The sequence below is a fragment of the Sus scrofa genome, chromosome 9 (genome assembly GCF_054392235.1).
Source record: "Sus scrofa isolate SSC_HxYL_T2T_F1_AM1 chromosome 9, Sscrofa_HxYL_maternal_Yorkshire_Landrace_v2.0, whole genome shotgun sequence".
NCBI lineage: Eukaryota > Metazoa > Chordata > Mammalia > Artiodactyla > Suidae > Sus > Sus scrofa.
The window spans coordinates 119,222,581-119,242,535 of NC_139391.1; the positions used below are offsets into that span (position 1 = coordinate 119,222,581).

General features: G+C 39.7%; 1 protein-coding gene across 29 annotated transcripts in view; it reads left to right on the forward strand.

The window, feature by feature from the left end:
* Positions 1-19,955, forward strand: part of DNM3 (dynamin 3) — a 542,852-nt gene that overhangs the window by 160,920 nt on the left and 361,977 nt on the right. For all 29 annotated transcript variants that reach the window (XR_014816234.1, XR_014816231.1, XR_014816226.1 and 26 more), the window contains exons 5-10: positions 805-903; positions 1,547-1,707; positions 4,557-4,699; positions 8,254-8,389; positions 10,929-10,996; positions 14,328-14,466. Coding sequence is in view for 18 of the 29 variants with exons in the window: in XM_021063644.2 (XP_020919303.1) it covers positions 805-903; positions 1,547-1,707; positions 4,557-4,699; positions 8,254-8,389; positions 10,929-10,996; positions 14,328-14,466 (746 nt within the window). In the remaining 11 variants the exon portion in view is untranslated. The remainder of the gene's footprint in view (positions 1-804; positions 904-1,546; positions 1,708-4,556; positions 4,700-8,253; positions 8,390-10,928; positions 10,997-14,327; positions 14,467-19,955) is intronic.

Here is a 19,955-nt window from a genome sequence, read left to right on the forward strand (position 1 = left end):
ATATAAAAATTAAAACATCATCCATATTGTGTGCAATCCTTGGGAGGAAAATTTAAATGTGTAATTTCCACATGTGTGTGATACAAAAATAAACTCATACATTTAAAAGTATTTTGGTGGTGCAGTTATTTTTTTCAACTGAAGTATAGTTGATTTACAGTGTTCTATTAATTTCTGCTGTACAGCAAAGTGATTCATCCATCTATGCACACACATACATATGCATGTACATACATATACGCATTTTAAAAAATATTCTTTTCCATTATGGTTTATCACAGGATATTGAATATAGTTCCCTGTGCTATATTGTTGTTATCCACTCTCTATATAAATTTTTGCATCTGCTAACTACAAACTCTTACTCCATCCCTCTTCCTTCTTCCCTCCCCCTTGGCAACCATAAGTCTGTTTTCTATGCCTGTGAGTCTGTTTCTGCTACATGGATAAGTTCATTTGTGTTGTATTTTAGATTCTACATGTAAGTAACATCATATAGTATTTGTCTTTCTCTTTCTGACTTACTTCACTTAGTGTGATAATCTCTAGTTCTATCCATAACTATTTGTATTTTCTGTCTTAAATCAAAAGTTATCTTATGGATGGGTGATTTTGCAACTCTTTGCTTCATCCTGTTAAAATTCACCAGACTGGAGTAGCAGTGAATTGGAAGACAAAGTAAGATGGAGAGGGACAGGAAAAGGACCAGAAATATGAGTTCTTTGCAGTAGCATTGAGATATGTATCTCTGAAATTTGTTAGTCTTATGCAAATTATGTAATGTTGGATTTGTTTGTGATGTAGGTCTAAGAACCATTGGCGTCATCACTAAACTGGATCTTATGGATGAAGGAACAGATGCTCGGGATGTTCTAGAGAACAAGCTGCTGCCGCTCCGCAGGGGTAATGTACTGTGTCCTATATGGGACTTCCTTTGATGATGTGGCAGAGAAACAACTGGGAAAGCAATGGGAGGCTGGGTTTTAATGCCTCCACAGTTGTGAGGAATGGATTTATGATTAGCTATACAGTTTAACCATGCATTTAGTTAACCATTTAACATTAGTTATGCATTTCTACCACAGAATGGCACAGTGTTCCCAGATGACATATTAAAAATTACCCAAAGGGAGAACTATTCCTTAAAATAATAGGAGTAAAAGAACAGGAAAAGGAAGGGGTTTGACGGGAGGGTATAAATATTCATCATAGACTGCATGAATGTATAGTGTTCTGTTTTAAGTCTGACTTATTTACTTTTCCTGCTATATGACAAAACTGCTTAGAGATTTACTCTGTTTAAATGCACACACCTTTTAAGGGTAAAGGACAATATTTTGTTAATGCTGAAAAAATCTACATTAGCCATGTCAGATGGCCTTTGTTAAACACTGATGTTTCAAATTGAGTTTTGTAAAGGGATCCATTTCCCAGGCCCTAAATTAATTTTGATTTTCTTATTTAGACTTTAAAATTTCCCCAGAATAAGAAACCAATTTCCCTAGAAATGATGTCCCAAACTCCATTCGTGTGTGTTTTGTTTTAGGTTACATTGGGGTGGTAAACAGAAGCCAGAAGGACATAGATGGGAAGAAGGACATAAAGGCTGCCATGTTGGCAGAAAGGAAATTTTTTCTCTCACACCCGGCTTATAGGCATATTGCTGATCGGATGGGGACCCCACACCTGCAGAAGGTCCTTAATCAGGTAAAAACATTTTTTAAGCAACAAGAACAATAATAAGATACACAAGCTCCAAATAAAATGTTGGAGTTAATATTTCTTATTTTTATATTCTCTTTTTCTGAAATAAGACATTTAGCTTAAATGATATAAACTAAAAATATGACTATGAATACTTAGATCCACACAGTTACTATTATAAGTAATCAGAATCCACCTTAATATTATTGAAAGAACAGTGTTCAAAACAGAAGTGCAGAAATATGTGTACATTTTAGCATATGTTTACTTATAATATGTAGCTGCTTTAAGGAATCAAACATGTTTTAGAGACGGAACATGCAAGAACCATGATATTCTCTCAATATATTCGGTACTGGTAAACTCTTCTTAGATTACTGTTTTCATGCCTATGTTGGCATAAAAAAATATGAATAAACTTTAAAAAAGTGAAAAATCACTAATATGATTAGAAAGATAAAGTTAGAAACAAATTCAGTTATGAATACTGGAAAAGTAGAAAAGATATGATTGACTATTTGGTTACTACAGGTGACCCCTAAAATATGATATAATTGATTCTGATTGACTGAAAATTGAATAAATGTTAAACTGAAGATCTTTCATTTCCTGGATAATCATTTTCTCTTTATTGCTTCAAGGATCTTCATACTGTTTTTGAAGTTAGAATAATTTCATTGCTAGTTTAATGTGTACCGACACCTCTGACCCTGAGGGATTGTTATTATGACAAAAACTGGAAAAGATCATGGCATTTTTGACTAATTGAAAGGAATGTTATTATGGCTGGAGGGCAGAGAGTGGGGGAATGTGTTATAACATATGAAGTTGGAGATGCAGGCAGCGGCCGTGTCCTGCAGCATTTGCAGGCTCTTATCCTAAGAGCAATGGGGAGTCAGTTATTCAAGGAATCTAAGAAGATAAGAATCTAGGCATATCTACGGGTTAAAGATTATGGTGTTAGCAGATACTAAGATCAAGAGTAGACTTGAGAAGACTACTTAGGAGTCACAATGAGAATTGATGGAAGCTTGGTCTTAAGGCCAGTAGAGATGAAAAAAAAAAAAAAAAAGATTTGAGGAATGTTTAGGAAAATTGAGAACTTGCTGTAAGATTAGCTCTGGTAGGTGATGGAGAGGTAATGTCAAGGATAACTCCTAAGTTCCCACATTGTTATGAAGTCACCAAGATGGAAAACCCTGAAGGGAATATTATGTGCTTGATTTCAGATATGCTGAGGTTGAGATGTTGTTGACACTTCCAAGAGGAGAAGTCAGGGAGGTGATCTAACACATACATCCAACAGCAAAGCAGAAGAAATCTGGTCTTTGGATAACATGTTTGCAGCCATGGGTGTTTGATATTTATTGAAACCATGGATGGAATAAAATTGCCTTAGTAGAGAACAGGCAGTGAGCAAAGAAGAGGTGTAGGACCCAGATTCGAGGAATATCAATATTTACAGATATTGTGGAGGAGGACAGTTTGGCAAAGGAGATAGAGAAGGTAAGTTCAGAAAAGTTAGGAGAAAAATGAGAGGAGCCAGACTTCTGAAAGCCGAGGAAAGAAGTGTTGTAGAAAGCCAAGGGTGGTCTGTGGTATGATTCAGCTATTGAGATATATGAGAAACAAACGGAAACCAAGCGTTTTGATTATTTACCACTCACATGGCAGTCAGCTGGCTGCTGGTTTCTTGTGGTTACTGTTACTCTGAGATTTGGGGGTCTGTGTCTGTGGCATTGCCACTGGGAATACCATTGTCTCCTTTCTTTTGTTTTCTGCTTCAGAGCTGTAATAGCAGCATATGCCAGGGAAAAATGTGATAAAATGGCAAGGATAAAATATAGGTATGAACTACTGACAAAAAATTAGATTTCTTGAATAGATATATCCAGGTAACCTCAGATAAACATAAAAATGATTTAAAATCGTTCTTCAGTCAGTCTGAGTCTGTTTACTATTACCCTGACTTTTTTTCTTTTTCCTGCATTTTTTCCAAAGTTTGCATTCTCTTCTTCTCTTGATTCTGAATTTATTCCTTAAGCAGTTCAAGCAGATGATCTTTTTTTCCCCCTCCTTTTAATTTAGACTGTTCTTTAATTGCTTTGTAATAATACACAGAACATCAGGCAGAGAGCTAACCAGTCTGGGTTTATAGTCCTCCCTTTGTTCTTAGCTAATCGTGTATTGTTAGAAAATCACTTAGAGAATTTTTCATCAGATTGAGCTTGAGGTGCCAGTGGATGATCTCGGTGGAAATGCCAAGGTGATGGTTAGTTAGGAGACAATCAGCAGTAAAGCTTTTTGTGTGGTACCTGAGGAAGGTGTAAGTCAGTACCAACCACAGTTGGACTGGGGCCTAATGGTGGAAGGGAGAGGAAACACCTGCCTGAGTTACAGAACAGAGAGGAAGTTAAGAGCTGACAGGTAACTCTGAGCTTCACCAGTGGTGAGAGAACTCCGGCAGCACCCGTAACTTGCCACTTCTTTCATTCACACCACACTCTAACTAAAGGTTCCTTTTGACAAGGTAGCTGATCTGATAAATCAATCCATGCTAAGGTGTTATTAGGTAGCCTAGTTGGTGACATGAGCTACCTTTTAACAGGGTATCCCAGACATAAAGATATAACCCAAGCAGGTGACTTTAGCTGAAGGAATTTTGAACATCATAGGGCAGTGGAGGAGATGGTTGGAGCTACTTCTCACTGCCTACTTACACAATTGGTCTCGTATGTGCATATGGCCCCCAAAATTTTGAATGATCAGGAAAACAGTGAAGGCTGTTTCTGTCCTCTGAGTTAACCTGCGGTCTGTGATATGTGTGTATGATTTCATTTTGTTTTATTTAGCAACTTACCAACCACATCAGAGACACCCTGCCCAACTTCAGGAACAAACTGCAGGGACAGTTGCTGTCCATAGAACACGAAGTAGAAGCCTACAAAAACTTCAAGCCAGAAGACCCCACCAGGAAGACCAAAGCATTGCTTCAGTGAGTCACTTTTCTCTTCCCATCTTGAGCATTTTAAATTGATTTCTTCAGTTTGCTTTTTCCTTAGTCCATTTGTCATGCTGTTTTCTAGGTTTCATAGAAGCAGCAAGTAAAGTGTATGAAGCTTTGTGTATGCTTTATATTGGGCCTTGAATCATTGTTTTCGTGAAGAATAATTGCTGATCTTAATTCTGTTATTATAAATTTAATCAATTGACCTTTCCTACACCCAGATTTATTGTGTTTTTATTTTTGGGGCCAGTAAATAAACAATACCAACAGTGAAAACTCAGCAGTTTTTTTTTTTTTTTTTTTTATGCTTAGTCTTTACAAGTGGGCTAAGTTTCTGCTGAAAATATCATCTGGTCTCACTTTTACTTATTTTTTATTGTTCAATTATTTCATGTCATCTATCTATGTGTATTTTTCAGTGCAATGAGAACCAAGGATTTAACTTAAAAAATACAGACAATAAGGGGACATTTAAATTTCTTTTTACTTTTTGGTAATGCTTTTTAATGTAGCCCTTTAAAAGCACAAATGTGAAAACTGCCAAGTATCTTTTTACTTCTTTATGATCTTCCCTTCTTATCCTCGGGTTATTAGATTTATCCCTGAGGGTTCTTAGGTTAGGACACAGAGTTGTTGGAGAATTGCCAGGCCCTTATGTCTTTTACCCTCATTCCTCCTTTCAGCCCCTTTCAGTTCCATCTGTCCTTTTATCCTTGTGCTGCAACTTGCCTCAAGTCTCTCTCCAGCAGAAGACCCCCACTGACCAGCTTACTTTCCAGGACACCTGACGTCCATCTCTAAGGATGATGCTTACCACTTCTTGTGACCCCTTACTCCTTCTGCAATCTTGTAATCAAAATACCCTTATTCTGGCCTTTAAAATGCACAACATAATTCCTTTTCTTTGTGCAGAGGTTTCTAAATGTTCCGATTACTTAAGTGACATATTAAATGCATCATTGTATCTTCCTCCATTAAAAAATTGTCATATGTAGAAAAGAATTTTTCTTGGTTTTGAGTATGTCCTAGTTTATCTTTTTCTTTTACTCTTGGCTTTGGTTAAGCTCCTATTAAAACCTCTTCAAGTTACAGAGAAAGGAAAATTATTTCTGTTTAGGCCCTAGGTCATCATCAAAAGAAACTGTTCTCTTTGCAAAGACTGGGCCTTGCCTCTGTAATTCTATTGGACTCATATTACAATTTTCTGCAGCCAGATTCTTCCCTTGTAGGGAACTGATTCAGCTCCTTTCCTTTCTTTCTTCCTCCTCCTTCTCTCCCTCCCTTTCTACCTTCCATATTGCCTGCTCTTTTTTTTTTTTTTTTTTTTTTTTTTTTTTTGTCTTTTTGCTATTTCTTGGGCTGCTCCCGTGGCATATGGAGGTTCCCAGGCTAGGGGTCTAATCGGAGCTGTATTCTCCGGCCTACGCCAGAGCCACAGCAACGGGGGATCCGAGCCGCGTCTGCAACCTACACCACAGCTCACGGCAACGCCGGATCGTTAACCCACTGAGCAAGGGCAGGGACCGAACCCACAACCTCATGGTTCCTAGTCGGATTCGTTAACCACTGCGCCACGACGGGAACTCCTTGCCTGCTCTTATCTCTGTGCATTACACTTGATGTCTGGCCCTGTGCTATCCACTGGGGCTTCAGCAAGGGATAAGATTTTTGCCTTCAAGAAGACGTCATAGTATAGCAAGAGAAACAGACATATAAGTAACTTTGTTAAAATCTGATAAATGCTACATTTCTGGTAATTATAAAATATTAAGGAATCCCAGATGAAGAGCAGTTACATGGGAGTAAGAGTACGAATTCAGAGAGATCCTGAAATATGGGAGGAGTTTGTTAGGTGGCAAAAGGAGGTTAAGAGAATAGTGTGAACCTCTGAGCAGCTTGTTCTAGTCGACCAGGTGGCTGGGATATAGGATATGCAGAAAGCAGTGACTAGAGGTAAATTTTCAAAAGTTTCCCAGTGTTCCTTACCTTTCCAGGTGTTTCAAATTAGATTAACATTAGCATATACATGAATATAGCTATATCCAATTATGGTCTAGCTTTTCCGACCTAAATATTTGCAGTTACCTTTTTTTCTTTTTTTTTCTTTTTTTTTAAAAAGGGCTGCACCTACTGCATATGGAGGTTCCCAGGCTAGGGATCTAATTGGAGCTGTAGCTGCTGGCTTACTCCAGAGCTACAGCAACGCCAGATCCGAGCCATGTCTGTGACCTACACCACAGCTCATGGCAACGCCAGATCCTTAACCACTGAGCAAGGCCAGGGATCGAACCTACAACCTCATGGTTCCTAGTCAGATTCATTTCCACTGCGCCACGACAGGGAGTCCCTAGTTGCAGTTACTTTTAATTCATCCATGATTTTGATGAAAGAGCATAAAAGATGCAAACTTTAGATGGTTTGAATTGTGTTATTAGGTTTTGAATTTGAAAGTAGTGCCAGTATGTCAAAATTAGAGTTTCTAAAGCTAGTAATCACAAATACAAGTAGTCAGTTTTCCCCTATAATATATGTTTTTTGTATCAACCACCCTGAGGTAATTTATTTCTTCATTGATCTTATTGAATACCTCTTCTATGCTGAGACAGGGGAAGTAAATAAAATGCATGGTCCTTGCCCTTAGAAGAGGGACTGATAAATGAACAATGGTGATATACTCTGCTAAGTGCTTTGTTGAAAGTATACTGAGGAAGCTGAGGAGGGAGCCCTTCATCCGGGTGGCAAAGAGTGGTGAAGGTGGGTAGGACCATGGGTCATGGGATGTTTCCTGGGAAAACTAATGCTCGAGCTGAGTCTTGACGGACAGATGAAAGTTAGCCAGACAAAGAAGCACAAGGCAGAGCAGAAAGGAAAACAAGTGTAAAAGTGTAGAGACTTGGTGCATGTGGGGAACTGTGATACAGCTTGGAAGCTGAGTGGGGATGAGTGGTAAGAAACAGGGCAAACAGGGCCAGACCATGGAGAGTCTTAGGTGATGGGGTCAGGAGATTTAATTTTACTAAACTCTGAGGAGTCATTGAAAAACAAGGCTGGTGCTAGTTGTAAAGGTGCATGGGTGGAGGCCACAAATTTGCATTGTTTAGCACAGTGAGGTCTCTGATGCTGGGGCCCAGAAAGAGAATAGCTCATGAAGTGAGACAGTGGGAGACTAAGTGATTGTGATGCCACAAGAGTCATGGCTCATTTGACTATTATACATCAAGTTGTATTGCTTAACTTTCATTCTTAATTTAGGTGTTTTTAAATACCATTTCATGTTTGCAACTAAATGGACAGAATGCATTTAATGACACAGATGTTTCAAATATATATCTTTTAAATTAAATGTCTAAAATAAATCTTAATAACGTGTACTTCATATTGTTACATTTTGCATGCTGAATAGAGTGCAATGTTAATTCTGCCAGTAGGTGCCACTAAGAACCCCAGGAAAAGAATTTTGAGGGATAACCGTAGCAAATTAAAATGAAAAACATGAAGCCTTGTAACCTTAACTTAAATTTATTTCTCTTTCACAATTATAGGATGGTTCAGCAATTTGCTGTGGACTTTGAGAAGAGAATTGAAGGGTCAGGGGATCAAGTAGATACACTGGAGCTCTCAGGGGGTGCTAAAATCAATCGTATTTTCCATGAACGCTTTCCTTTTGAGATAGTAAAGGTTAGTACCATATATTGTTCTTTTTCCCTTTGTCTCATTTCATTTCTATGTAACTGTTCATAAAATGTTATGTGAGTGGTATGGGACTAAGGTGATTCTTTAAATGAAAGCCTCCACACTTAACTAATGAAATTTAGAGAGCAATATTTTCTTACTGATTTTATTTAATGGAATTGAATGACATTTGAAATAATTCAACAACTGCTAATTGGTTCCTATGATGTTTATTTATTGTCTAATTAATTTCAAAATATTTCTTGAGCACCTACTGTGTACCAGTGAGCTAGGTGCTGGGGATCAAGACAGAGACACCGTCTGGTGGGAGAAGGCAGAAAATTAACAAATAGGCAAAGTAGGAATATATCAAGTATATTATTATGTAGCATAGTGTGAGAGAAATGGGAGATGGATAGCCACTTTGGGTGGAATGTTCGGGCAAGGTCTCTCTGACTGCGGGATCTTTAAAGCATGACCAGAATGACATGAAGAGGTCAGCCGTAAGGATCTGGAGGAAGAAGGTTGTCCAAGGCCAGAAGTCAAAGACAAGGCCCTAAGGCAAGCACCCATAGAGCAGGTGAGGAACCCTTGAGGCTGGTGCAGAGCTGGTGAAGGAGAAGGTAGAGAAAACGAATTCAGAGGAAGAATGTGCCCAGTTTAGGCAGGGCTTTCTAGGTTGCTGTGAGGTGTTTACATTTAACAATGGGAAGTCAGAGGAGAGTTTTAAGCAAAGGTGTGACCTGATTTGGTTGGTGATTTAAAAAGAACACTATGTGGATTGGATTGTAAAGGGACAAGGGTGGATTCAGGAAGACAAGTAAGGTGAGTTAAACAGCAGGGGCAGAGCCGAGGTGGATCCCTTTCTGTGGGGCCTGAAACCTGTATAATTTGGGGGGCTCCCTTGAAGAAGAAGAAGAATACAAAATTATGAACACACAGGCACAGGTCTTGGAAGGAACTTATGCAAGGAAGAAGCCCTAAAACTTATAAACTTCTTTAGCTTTATAGTAAAAATGCCTCAGAAGAGAGGCTTGAGAGGAGAGGTGCATTTGTGATTTTGATGGTAATGGCAGTAGGAGTTGGTTTGATATGGGAGATGCAAGAAAGAGACGAGTCAAGATGACTCCCAAGATTTTGTCTTGCAAACTGAGAGTTAGTGCCCAGAAGAGGAGGGGAACTGAGGAAAAGCTCAGTGTTAAGTTATGAATCAAGGGTTCTGTTTTGGGTATGTTAAGTTTGAAAGGCCCAATAGGCAGCTGCATAGTTTTAGGGACCATGTTACTTGCCTCACATACGGAGGTGGGTGCTTATGTCTTGGTGTAGGAGGCTGATGGGTAAATAGACAGTTTCATTAAAATGTGCTGATATATAAAGTGATAAACTTCAGTACAGGGTGCTATGGAAACACAGCCCGTGAACATGAATCCCAGCCCAACAGTGTAAGAGAGCCTGGCTCCTGAGCTCAGTTAAGAAGGATGAACAGCTGGTTAAGCAGGAAAGGTGGGTTGGGGTTGGGGGGAAGATTGTTCCAGACAGAAATGGAGGAATAGTAAAGGCTGAGAGGTGGAGGCACAGGATGTGGATAGGGAACTAAAGTGATTCCTAAAGTGTGAGGGGGACAATGGACATGCAGAGGCTGGAGAGGCCAAATCTCAGAAGTCAGCGACTGAACCAAATTTTCTCTTGATATCCCTTCTAGTTCTAAGCTCAGTGGCACTTTGATCCTACTTCCAAATAAATTTAAGTTACCTAGGACTTCTGGGAAACTTTTATACAGTAATCTATCCTGTATTGGATTGGCAAAATATTATTAATTTCCTCTTATAAAGAGGCTTTGCATTCAGATGGTTAAAATGTCCAGGGAGAAAAGATAACCATTGTTTTTTTTTTTGTCCTTTTAGGGCCGCACCCACGGCATATGGAGGTTCCCAGGCCAGGGGTCCAATCGGAGCTACAGCTGCCAGCCTACGCCACAGCCACAGCAACGCCAGATCTGAACCATGTCTGTGACCTACACCACAGCTGACAGCAACACCGGATCCTTAACCCACTGGACGAGGCCAGGGATCAAACCCTCAACCTCAGGGTTCCTAATCGGATTCATTTCTGCTGTGCCATGACGGGAACTCTGAGATAACCATTGTTAATCTCAGCATAGCTGCACTGCTATTGTACATTGGGTGACACTGTTATTTGTGTGTTTGTCTGGAAATACCTTTACTACATTCAGCAAAAGAATGAAGAATTATATATCTCACATGAATGGCCAGCTTTGTGTCCAGAAGGCATCCTTTATGCATAGCACTCCTTATCTATAATAGAGTTAAAATCCATTGCAGTAAAACTTCCAGAAATCCCTAATGTTCTGTGTTGCCTTGACTTTATGTAAACTGATGTTTTGACCATCTGGGTTTAGGTTAGGAAAGACATGAGTATCCATTTATTAATGATAGAGTCACGTTATTCTCATTCTTTAATATTCAACAATATTATTATTCAAAAGAATTAAGTGTCATAACTGTGGTTCATTTTACATCTGCAGATGGAGTTCAATGAGAAAGAATTACGAAGAGAAATAAGCTATGCAATCAAAAACATACATGGTATCAGGCAAGTGCTTCACATTTTCCTTGTCTTCAGTTCAAGATACTAAAAAAAATTAATGTTTATAAATGGCTAGTCAAGTAGCCTTTTCATCATCTGAGCAGAGTAGAGTATTGAAGTTTGGTGAGAAATAGGAAATCCTCATTTGGGTTCAGTGGTAATTTCTAGTATGGTTATACTCCAGTCTTTTTTAGTTAAGCAACCAAAACCCTTTCTGCACTCACAACACTGTGCTCTGAAAAAGAGGAGATTTACTGATGAGCAAAACCTTGTTCTTCAGGGCTGTACATTTTAGGGATGGAGGCCAGATTTGCTCGTAAGTGATATAACTGATCATTACTTACCCAGAGACAGGACAGATTAATTTTGACCGGATTTATGAAGCAAGGTTGGGCAAGATTAATGAAGGTGGTTACAGTAGAGTCAAACCTTGCCTGTTTAGAGAACAAGAATGATTTTAACAGGCTTAGGTGCCTGTGTGTATACACATGGGGTTGGGGGTGGGTGGTAGGAGGCAATGTAATGAGATGTGAGAGGATGGAGATTGTTGAGGCTTCAGCAGAAAAGAAGGGGTTGAAAGTGTAGGGATTACTGTGAGCCAAGGCATGGAGGTGGCGAAGGGCAACATGTATTCATTGAGCAGGGAACCATGTGTTTGGACTGGAGTTAGGAATGAAGATAGGGGGGCAGAGAGATGTGAAGCTGGGAGTAGAACTTTTGCCTAAATTCACTTGTGTGTAAAGTGGGATGATTCTTTAAAGAACTGGGATAAGAAAATAAATGAATTTAAAGCACACATTTCTTGACTTCATGTCCAGTGTAATGGAGCATAGGTTAAATTGAGGTGTCCTGAATTCAAGGTAAGAAGACTTAGGCTGCCTACTTCATGATATCTCACATGAAGGAGGGGTCCCCAGTCTATTGGCTGGTTGTATCTCAGCTTCTGCCTCTGGGCCAACTCTAGACTGTTTTGGAACAGAGGCTGATACAGCAAAGATGGACACTGAGTATGCATGTGATAGTGATTTTCCAAAGGAGTTATTCCATTTGAATTATCTACCCTTTCAAACTTTAGAAAGTCTGCTTGACAAGCCTCAAATAAAATGGGTAAATATGCATTCAGAAAGTAAAAAGGAGAAAACATCTACAACTACATCTGAAGCTTTTTTCTTAACTGTCATCAGGTTTCCAAGTTCCCTCTCCCTCAAATCTAGAACACATTTGACATAGAAACTACGTCTTGCTTTTTAGCTGGGCAGAGCTAGTATTCCAACATGTCAATCTGATAAATGCAGTGGAACCAAATCACATTTTTTGAGGGGATCATAGAGTATTTTAATTTAACCCAAACAGTACTTTTACTTGGCTTTTACAACTCCTTACCAGTAACATTTTTGTCGAATATAACTGCAAAATCCCCATAATTCAGGACTGTAGATTTCAGATTTATGTGCACACTAACAGAAGAGGTTTGTTGTTACTATTATTCTGGAGTTAATTTGCCTACAAGATGATAAGATGTGCACAATGTCCTGCATAAGACCTACTAATAGTGTGATTATTTAAGCCCTTAAATACAGTTAATTTGAAAAGTTTTGTTCCCAGTTGATTCGGTTAGATATTTGAGTAATAGAAACCATCTTTACTCACTCACAGAGGACCTGGTGGTCCTTCTTTGTTTTGCTAACACTGAGTGCCAGTGATGAGCAAAGGATCCCTCCTTGTGGGGAAAGCAAAGATAAGTACAATAATGACTCTTCCTACCACTGTAGTAATAGGTTTAAAATATGTGCTCAGACCACTGCAGTGCAAAATAGGATGTTGGGGTTTGGGGAAGGAAGACCTTGTCAGTGGCAGCACTGAAGAAGGCAAGCTATAGGAAGTGGTTGCTTTTGATCCAGTCTTTGAAGCACAGGTGGAATTTGGACAGACTGAAATTGTGGGAAAAGGTGAAATGAATATCATAGATGAAGGAGACACAAAATATGAGGCTGAATATGTTTGTGGAAAGGCAAATGGCCTGGTTTGGCTGAAACATAGCCTGCATGAAAGGAAAGAAGAAAATAACTACAAAGGAAGACAGGGGAAATTTTTTAATGCCTGACTAAACTTCTTTCCCCAAAGAGGTACCATGAAATTGAATGTTGAAGGAGGAGAAGGTAATCAGATGAGGGGGAGTGAGGAGGGTCTAGAAGGGGGAGAATCAACTACCAGTACCTGGAGCCTGCATGACTTTGTGAATTTATAATAATAACAAATGATAACAAAAATGGGCATGGCACACATCAGGCGTCAGGGTCCCTCTTATTACAGCTGTTTCTCCATTGACCTTTTGTTTAAATGTGAGTAGTCACTTTTCACTCTTTATGAAACACATACGCACATATAAACCTGCTTTCCTGAGCTCATGCACAGCAGCAGGAAAGCATCGTTATGATACCAGTTTGAATTAATTCCAGCAAAATGAAAAGATGCTTGATTTTTGTTATCATTTGTTATTATTATAAATTCACAGTTTAGGCATTCTGGCTCCCAAGCTGGTTCTAGTCAAATGCCCTATTTTTCCTCCAGAACACTAGGGCTCAAACTGGGAACCACTGAGCTCACTATAGTATAGCTCTCCTGGAAAGAACAGATTGTTTAGTCCAGGAAGACTGCTATGTCAGTGTTCAAAAAGTGAGAATCATTTCCTACCTCAGAAAAGTCAAGAGAGGATTGCTTTTGGAATACTTTAAAAATGGAAATGTAAAGATAGGATACCATTTCTATTGTAGCATTCCTTTTTATTGCTGTGGAACACTGAGCTGAGACAAATGACAAATACTAGTTAGACGTTACAATCTGGACTTGAAAGCATTTTAGGAATTGGTTTTAGGTAATGGTAATTGTCTGTAAATGTATTAAAGATAATATTACAAATTATACTGTGGATATGATAAAAAAAAAAACTTTGTAACTTTTAAACAAGTGTATTTGTGGAGTTCCCACTGTAGCTCATTGGGTTAAGAATCTGACTCATATCTATGAGGATGTGGGTTTGATCCCTGGCCTCACACAGTGGGTTAAGGATTCCATGTTGCCTCAAGCTGGGGTATAGCTTGCAGGCATGGCTTGGATCCTGTGTTGCTGTGGTGTGAGCCGGCAGCTGCAGCTCTGATTCGACACCTAGCCTGGGAATGTCCGTGTGCCACAGGTGCGGCCATAAAAAGAAAAAAAAAGTAAATAGGGTATTATATGCTTACTTTAAGTAGCATGCTAGTTAAAACATTTGTCAAAAGAGTATTGAATATCATTCAATTTAAAATATCTAACATGCTGCTTTTTTTCTTATACTTAGGACAGGGTTGTTTACTCCAGACATGGCATTTGAAGCAATAGTCAAAAAACAAATTGTAAAGCTGAAAGGGCCTTCCCTGAAGAGTGTAGATCTGGTAATACAAGAATTAATCAACACTGTCAAGAAGTGTACCAAAAAAGTAAGTTTGAGTTACATAACTTTCCAACCAGTAACTACGTGGCTTCCCCATCTTTCCGACCCTGCCTCTCTTTCCCTGACCCCCTACTTTGTCACAGAAGGTTGTGTGTTTGCTCAAGAGGAAGGTAGCGAGAAGTACTCAGGGGGAATTGCTTTCATGATAGATGGGCACGTTGACTTTAACACCCCATTCCAAATACGGTTGCTTAAACCAGAAAGCATATAGAGTATATTTGAATCAGCTACTTGCATCACTGTTGTCTTAATCAGATAACGTCACTTTAGAACAATTAGGTGACTGCTCTAAGTCAGTTTTGCCTACGGTGCACAGATGGGAGTAATTGATGGGGAAAGGGAATCATTGATACCGAATGTATTGAAAGGTAATTCTTTTCATTTTTAAATGAATTCCACTTGAACCTGGATGTTCTGGGAAGGGGTGTAGTAGTGAAGAGCCCAGGCTTTGAGGTCTGGTTATCTAGATCCAAATCCTGGCTCCACTGTTTACTTGCTGCATGACCTGAGTATCATGCTTAATCTTTGTAGTCTTGTTAATGTCTCTGTGGAAACGGGCATAGTAGTAATAATTATAATAATAATATCACTGCAGTGAAGATTAAACAGGATGTTGTCTGAAACCCATGGGGCACTTAACATATTGATTAACCACAGTAAGGGCTCAGTAAATGGTTAATTTCTCAGTGGCTATAGTAGCACTCAGTATTTTTCGTCTTATAGTATGTATTGACTCTATGATGGAGAGCAGTGGGGGAGAGACTTCTCAATCTGGGGGCTCTTCACTGAGGAGCTTGGAGGAATTGTACTGGATTCCATCCATTCCGTAGGGACACGAAAATATAAAAAGAGAATTGGAAAATATAAAAAGAGAATTAGTGAGGATGTTAGGACAGGGTAGGCCTCTCCTTGTGACAGTTAGCATTGTTACTTTGATCATTTTTTGAAAATAGGTATACTTTTAACTTTGTTAGCTTTGTTACGCTTCCCTTTCTGTGTGGCTTCTATGAGTGACCTCCCTGAAAAACTGGTAGTAAGAAAGACAATGAGAGACACAGAGCTAGAAATGAGTATGAATTTTGTTTCCTAGTTACCTGGCAGAAAAACTCAGATACAGAAAAGATGTAAGTACTGAAAGAGGAGAGCAGGTAAAAATTAGGAATTTAGGATTGTTAGTACTAAAAGAAAAATGAGTTAAACAGAACTAGCTTGGGGACCAGAAGTGGCTCTAGAGCTTCAGACCCCTTTTCTAGACCTCTTAACTATTCTTACACTTGTTCCTTAAAGTCCAATTTTCTCTTCTCTAAGATAGGGAAAGCCATAGGTGTTAAGGAACTGAGGAAAGGTGAAAAAATGCAGAGGGAAGAAAAAAAATCTCTCTGCCAGATCTTCATTTGGAGCCTTGAAGCCATTTAATAATATTTCACATCCCTGCTGTCCTTGCCTGTACCTCAAAATGCAACCAGTCTCATCATCTCTGTAGTATTGGCCTCCTTATATCTGACTTGGTGAATTAACCGATAATTGCATTCTCTCCTTAAACACAGGGATTGGCCCCCTGAGCACACAGATGTCTCCTTTAGCTTCTCTTTACGTTGTCCATGCACTCCTGTTCCCACCTGTTAAACTTTTTCCCAATGGCCCATGGTGTTGTGGTTGTCCCCAAACCTGATTAGCCAGTTGTACTTATTATTTTAATTATGTAGTTTAAATGAAGAGCAAATAAATTGACCGACTAAGAAAAGACTTTGAATTTTGTTCCTATAAAAACTCAGCTTGGAAATGATTTGATAAATGTTTGCTGCAAAGCTTTGCCTAGGTGTGGGTAGAACAAGGTTCAAAGGATGTGGGGGGCATTATAAAGATCTAGATGGGCTCTGCATTCAGAATATTTCCCAAGTGTCTTCAGGTTTCCCCTCTACTTTAAAGAAAGCAAAACTGGAAATCATAGATGAAGGATGTGGTTTATGTAAGACAGAAGACACATAACTACAGTCAGCAGATCCATATGCAGAGAACAGGCCTTGGCCTTACATCAAAAGATTGGCACATGTGTGTACATTTATGTTTTAAGTTATATAAAGTGTTTATGGTATGTATGAATCATTTTTTTTTTATCATTTCCCATTGTAGCCAACTTACTGGAAAACCAACAGTCGGTCCTGATGGCATGGGATGAGACAACTTGTTCCCGGACTTTTTGGCTTTTATTCTTTGCTCTCCACTCTTTGAACCTCCCTTTCCATTAAGCTCTCTAGATCAGTGGTGGTTGTATATTTGTACTGTCTTCTCAAAAACATTTTATGTGTTGCCCTGAGTAAAACCCAGCTTTCTCCTTGAGATTATTGTTTATCCTGGAGCTCCCTTCACTGAAGGATATTTATTTGGCCCAAACTCAAAGAACCTAAGGTCCTGGATCAGGCATGGCCTACTTCTCCCTTTGTGGCTTCCAGACATTATTTGTTCACCTTCCTATAAAAGTCTCCTTTAAGGGCCAGGTATTACTAGCTCTGCTACCCTTTTCCCTTCTATTCACTGTCACCATCAAATCCTGTTGACTCCTTGCATTCATCAAGGTAGTTAGAACATGGCTTACATTTTTCTCTTCATCCTAAATTCACCTTCAACTTGGGTGACTTCAGCAGCGGCTTTTTTTTTTTTTTTTGTCTTTTTTTTTTTCTTTTTAGGGCCACACCCACGGCATATGGAGATTCATAGGCTAGGGGTCAATTGGAGCTATAGCCTCTGGTCTATACCACAGCCATAGCAATGCCAGATCCGAGCTGCGTCTGTGACCTATACCACAGTCACGGCAATGCCAGATCCTTAGCCCGCTGAGCGCGGCCAGGAATCAAACCTGCGTCCTCATGGATGCTGGTCAGATTCGTTTCTGCTGAGCCATGATGGGAACTCCTTGTTTTTTGGAAATCTTTGATTCCAGTGTTTCTCTATTCATTCAACACTAGCATCACACTTCCATGACTTTTTCTGGTCCTTGTCATTGTGGAAAAATATTCTACAAAGAGATTCTTCAGAAATTTCAAACTCAAAATCTAGGATTTTGAGAATACTGATTATCCCCTTCTACCCGCTTTAAGGTTTTAAATCTGTTGGAAAATTAGAAGAAAAGCTTAAAAAAATTGAAATTTAGTCTCCACTTTGCTGCTGATAAATCTAGATTGGAAGACATGGCTGGGTCTTGCTGCTGAAGTGGGAGACCCCTGTTAGTCCTTCTCCAGCAATAGACCTCAGAGCCCACGGTGGTGGGGAGTGAGATGTACACCCAGAAGCAACTCAGCATGTTTTGGCTTATTCACGTCGAGGGGCCTCTATAGTGAGAGTCTCATGTGAGCAGTGACATGGTGTGCCCACCCCACGTGAGAGCTGTGGGCCAACACCACCTGACCTATCAGCATGCCATCTTTTATCTTTTCTCTTTTTTCTTTCCTGCAAGGTGGACAAAATAACCAGAGCTTCTCCCGTAGTACTTTCTCAAGAGGGCAGAAATATTGGTGGAATTTCCTACTTTATGAATGAGGCGTGAAGGATGTTGGGGAGAAGGAAAGGAGAGAGCAGTTCTTCCCTGTACCTAAAATTCTGCCACAGGCTCCTACCCTTTCAACTCTCTCTCACTCCTATAACCAGTCATTAAACTCAAAGAGACCTTTAGACCTTTGGCTTCTGTTTTGTTTTGTTTTGTTTTCTAGCTACCTGTTTCTTCCTGATTTTATTATCTTTTCTGACCATTGTATCAGTCTGGGCCCATCCAGAAGAGAGAAATCACACAGGAGTTTGCACAGGGAACACTTACTATCAAAAAAAAAGTATTAACTATAACAGGAATTTAGAGAAATGAGGGATTGACTAGTAAGTTAAGAGCATGACTGATTATAGGGATAGAAGCTGTAAGGAGCAGGTGCTAAGGAACATCCAGGGAAGAGGGCCCTGCCCAGGGCTAAGATTGGACTTCCTTGAGGAGGGCACAGATGTGGCTTTCTGAATCACAGGAAAGTTGCTGGAGTGTTATGCTGTTGAACATGCTGGAAGTCTGACTGCTCTCTGGAACATGCTGGGAGAGAAAAAGCTGTCCTCAGGGAGGTGTCTCACAGGAGGCACTCTGCTACCAACTGTTCAAGGTGGAAGTAGGGGTGTGGACTGGGGGAATGTGGCTGCCTTGCACTGCAAGAGCCTGCTCCAGCCTACCTTTTCCTTCTGCAGCACCTCTCCTGACAAAGCTTCCCATGGTGCCAGCCAGCAAATGAATACTACTTAAAGGGTCCAGAATTATTTTTACAGAGCGGGCAAGAAGGTTGAATTTGCAGCTGAGAGGCATCACATTGACAAACCAGTACATTTACCTTTAACTTTCTGATCTATTACTTCATTCCACTTGGATTAACTTTGCCACCCATTGAAGCTCTAAGCCTGGTCAAATTTATTCTTTGTCTTTATGCCCCTATCCCCCACATTGCTGAAGAGCTTGGAGATAATCGCCTGTCTGTGTGGATTAGTGTCACAGTCTATCCAGTCTTCAGCATTACATTAGTTAGTAACTTCCAGTGATCGCCACAATAGTGAGGTTAAACTTTTAACACTCCAAGATGCTTTGCTTATCACTTTCAGTAATGATTTCACAGAGAAGATAGGGGCTACAAATGGGAATGTTGATTTCTAACCCCCAAATTTACCTGTATTCCCAGCCATGCTCCTCCTTTTCTCTGTCTCTGTGGAAGTATTAGTCTCGACCAAGGCTGGGCTTCTATCTGTCCTCTCGCATCCTTAAGGAACTTACTCTTTGGATTCTTCTGTTTTCTGAATCATCACTTTCTCCATCACATTTGAAAATAAATCAATATATAAATAAATTTATGTCTCTCAACTTAAAAGTAACAAAATCATGTCCTCTGCATTATTCCTCTCCTTTTCTCCATGGCCAACCTTCTTGGGGAAAAAAGTAGTTTATGCTTGCTATATCTTTACTTTCTCACCTCCAGTTAACTCCTTAACCCTCTGAAAGTTGGCTTCCATCCACCACTCTATGGAAATAACTTTGGCAAATGTTAACCAGAGACTTGATTGCCAGATCGAGTGGACACTCTTATTCCCCTTACTGTATTCCACTCCCATTTTGAAGCTGATACCCTTGTCTCTTGGGTTCTCATCCATCTTTATCATGATTCTTCCTTCATCTCTTTCAAGAGTTTATCCACCTTTGCCTCCCTCTAAATACCCAAGTCCTGCAGAATTTGCTCCTGGATTTTCTTCCCTTCTCTTTCCCTTTCCCTTGGCAGATTGTATCTCCCATAGTTCAGCTACCACTTAAATCATTGCCGATTTTCAAATCTGTACCTCCAGCCCAAGCCTCTTAATTGAAACTGTCTGCAGTCTACTGCAGCTACTTTCTTTTCTTATTTAAGGCCCTAAACAGTTTTTTCTTCTCAAACTAAATTACTCCAGTGGCCTCTTAAGTGATCT